Here is a 3261-nt window from a genome sequence, read left to right on the forward strand (position 1 = left end):
GCGGAGGCTGTGCACGTCGATGACGGTGGAGTAGAGGTCCCGCAGGTTGATGATCTTGGTCTTCTTGTCCCGGTTCTCGTGGAGCACCGCGTTGGCGCAGATGAAGAGGAAGATGCCGATGCCCATGATGAGGGGCCCGAAGACCTTGAGCTTGTCGGAGTGCAGGTAGCCAGAGAAGACGCGGAAGAAGAAGCCCACCGACGTGGAGGAGGAGGAGGAGGAGGAGGGGGCGGCGGGCCGCGCTGGAGGCGTGCTCCCGGGGGCGCTCCCGGAACTGGAGTTGCCACCCCCTGGGGTCCCCGGATGGCTCCCGGACCGGTTCTTGCTGCCACTGGGAGTGCTGTGGGCCGTGGCCGGGACGCGGTGGCTGCTGCCCGCGGGCGGCGGCTGCTTACCGCCTTCCCTGTTGGCCCCGTGGGCCTTGGGCCAGTAGCCCACCACCGCCATGGCTATGCCCACCAGCAGCACCAGGATCCCGCAAAGGGCGATGAGCCCCGAGATGGAGCACAGCTTCAGCTTGCCTTTCACCACCACCACGTCGTTCTTGCGCCTCTTCTTGGTTTTCCGCTTGCGCTTGGGGATCTGGCTGGGGGGGCGGAGGGGATCCTGCTTTCTGGCGGAAATCCTCAGCAGGCCGCCGGTGGCGATCATGGCGAACTCGTGGAGTGCGGGACTGGCCTCTGGGGTGGAGGCTTGTGCAGAGGAGGCGCCAACTGCCCACTAGCTCCTCTGCCACCTCCTGCTGCAAAGCAGAGGAAGACAGTCAGAGGGTGTAGGCTTGGCTGCAGCACCATCCCACGCACTGCAATTGCCCTGCTCCCAAATCCCACTCTCTGTGTGTCCCCCATCCCCAGGGCCTCTACCCACTAACCGAAGGCCGTGTAGTGGGTTGGGGTAGATATTAGAGAAGGGACATGTTGCGGTAACTGAGAAGTGGTGATACAGGAATCTGAGAGGAATGCCTCTTCTCCTCCCCCCCCACTTCCCCCCCAGGCCATCCCTCCCACGCACTTCCCAGGTAATGGCTCATTTCAAATTCTCCTGGCTGGCAGTCAGTGGAGTTCCAACCATCAGTACAAACTAAGCGTGGGGGCTCAGAGTAGTGGTTGAGGACGTTCCTGGTAAGAGACTTTCTCTTGGTTCACTGGAATAGGAAGATCTCCCAAGGGAGCTGCCTCAGGAGTTTCAGGTCTCTAAACTGAGGAATCTGTAACCGTGGGGCCCAAAGTCACTAAAACAATCGAGAAAGTTACTGTTAGACAAAGACCAAGGAATAAAATGAAAGGGCAATACTGGCAGGCAGAGTTTATTTACTTCAGATAATTAACAGAGAGTTCATTGCTTGGAAAACACAGAGATATTGCAATACTCTGACAATAAATCCCTTCACTAAGTTGTCTCCCACCTATTCCTGTTCCTACAGCTAACGGCAAGCAGATTCCTCTCATGGCCTTCTCCTCTCTACTCTGCAACATCTGGACAGCTTCTTGGGGTGGAATATTTAGTTTTAGGTAACTGGTTATGTAACTGAGCTCTTCCTTCTGGCCTTCTCTCTTCCCTCAGAGGAACTCCCTTAAAGGTATCATGTGCTAGATTTCATCAGGGGATTTGAGAAGTCTCCTGAAATCTCCAAGAGACAGATCTTTTTCTCATGTGGGAAAATTACAATATTAAAAAAAATGAAACACTCTGCCATAATAGCTTTCTGACCCTTTATTAATGTGCCAAGAGCACTCTACAGAATCCCAGTATTCAAATGAGTAGGCAATTAACTAGGTAAAGCAGTCTACATAATAATGATGATTTGTAGGATGACATTTCCCCCCAAGCCAACCCTGTTTCTTTCATCCTTTTCTCATGAGGTCATTTTTAGGAAGGGAGGGGGGACAACAATCAATGGACTGTCTTTAGGAAGTCTATTTGGTTGTTTGTAATAAAGCCTGGGTAGGTAAATTCACAAATGCGTATCTGTGGTTATTCAGCAGCTTCTAAACATTTCAGTCCTGCTGTATCCCCGGAGTAAAACATTTTCTGTTCCATTGGTTGTGTTCCCTCCTATAATAGAGATGCTAAAATTAAGGGCATTGTATAAACTGAAAGACTGAGATATCACTCACAAGCCTTTTGGTATTTTATCCTTTATAAGATAATTCATGTTTTTTTAAAAAATAAATTATCCTTTGAAAATGTGAGACTACCAAGGTAGAATGCTGTTTTTAATTTATACTTGGGTGAAAAGCGTTGGCCCTTGGGTTCCCTCCATTATACCAACATAAGCAGGGTCTTTTCTCCATCGGTGGATGCAAATGGTAATCAGCTCTTTACAATGTTTGTGAATCAATATCTCTTTGGAACTTACTTGGGTTTCAGTAAAGAGAAGCACTAGGTAGGTTAGAAAGGGGTCAGTATAGAGAATACATCTACAACCCTTTTAAATTTTGGTATAAGGAGGAGCTGTACCAGTAAGTATAGATTGTTATTTTTTTTTTAAAAAAAGCTTACTGTCCATCTATCACGCCCCCCAAAAGCACATTTACTTATGTATTTGTAATATAGAGACTATTGTTTTACGTGATCCCCAGACTCCAGCGTCTTAAATAGTCTAGAGGTCTGTGCTTATCTTAAAAGGGCTTTAAGGACATTTTAGAAGCAAACCCAGACTCAGGTGGCAGAGCGGCTCTCCCACGAGAGAAGGGCCAGTGTTTTGTTGGGCACTGGTCAGGTGCCCCGGGAAGCTGGGTTCCTTGGGGGAGGCAGGGCATTCACTTGTGTTTCTTCTCAGCAAGGCAGCTTTGGCTCCGGTAGAACGTAAGGAAGGTGAGGACGAATTTCAACAATCGTTGGCAGAAGCTCTTTAAAATTAGTTTAATCGCTAGTGATTAACTCCCCGGTTTATTATTCCTTCGGCTCGACTGAAGGCTGTGCTCCTTTTCGATGGATCGCCCTCTGACACGAAACCCTGACAGAGGTCAGATGCCACGCAAGACCCACCTCTGAGGCTCTCCTCGCACCTCACGAAAGAAAACAAACTTAGCGGCCGGGGCTGGCTGCCCTCGCAATCGACTGCCTGGCGCTGGTCTTGCCGTGGCTAAGGAATGGAGGATGGGGGAAGCAAAGGAGGGATGTCTAAAAATACAACCGCTTCCAAGAGAGACACTCAAGTTCTCCGCTCGCGATGGATGAAGCCCCACTCGGCGTCTGAGGCTCCGCGCCCACGGGCGGGGAGCGCCGTGCAGTGCCTGGCACCCAACCCCGGCCCTC

The 3261-nt window shown here is 50.4% G+C and overlaps 1 protein-coding gene across 1 annotated transcript in view; it reads right to left on the bottom strand.

The window, feature by feature from the left end:
* The window catches only part of TMEM200C (transmembrane protein 200C), a 2689-nt gene extending 2038 nt beyond the window's left edge, over positions 1–651 (bottom strand). The window contains exon 1 of the mRNA XM_008048567.1: positions 5–651. Within this exon, the coding sequence (XP_008046758.1) occupies positions 5–651 (647 nt within the window). The remainder of the gene's footprint in view (positions 1–4) is intronic.
* Between the last annotated feature and the right edge of the window lie 2610 nt (positions 652–3261).

This window comes from Carlito syrichta, unplaced genomic scaffold (assembly GCF_000164805.1).
Source record: "Carlito syrichta isolate Samal-C Ts95f unplaced genomic scaffold, Tarsius_syrichta-2.0.1 Scaffold47312, whole genome shotgun sequence".
Taxonomy (NCBI): Eukaryota; Metazoa; Chordata; class Mammalia; order Primates; family Tarsiidae; genus Carlito; species Carlito syrichta.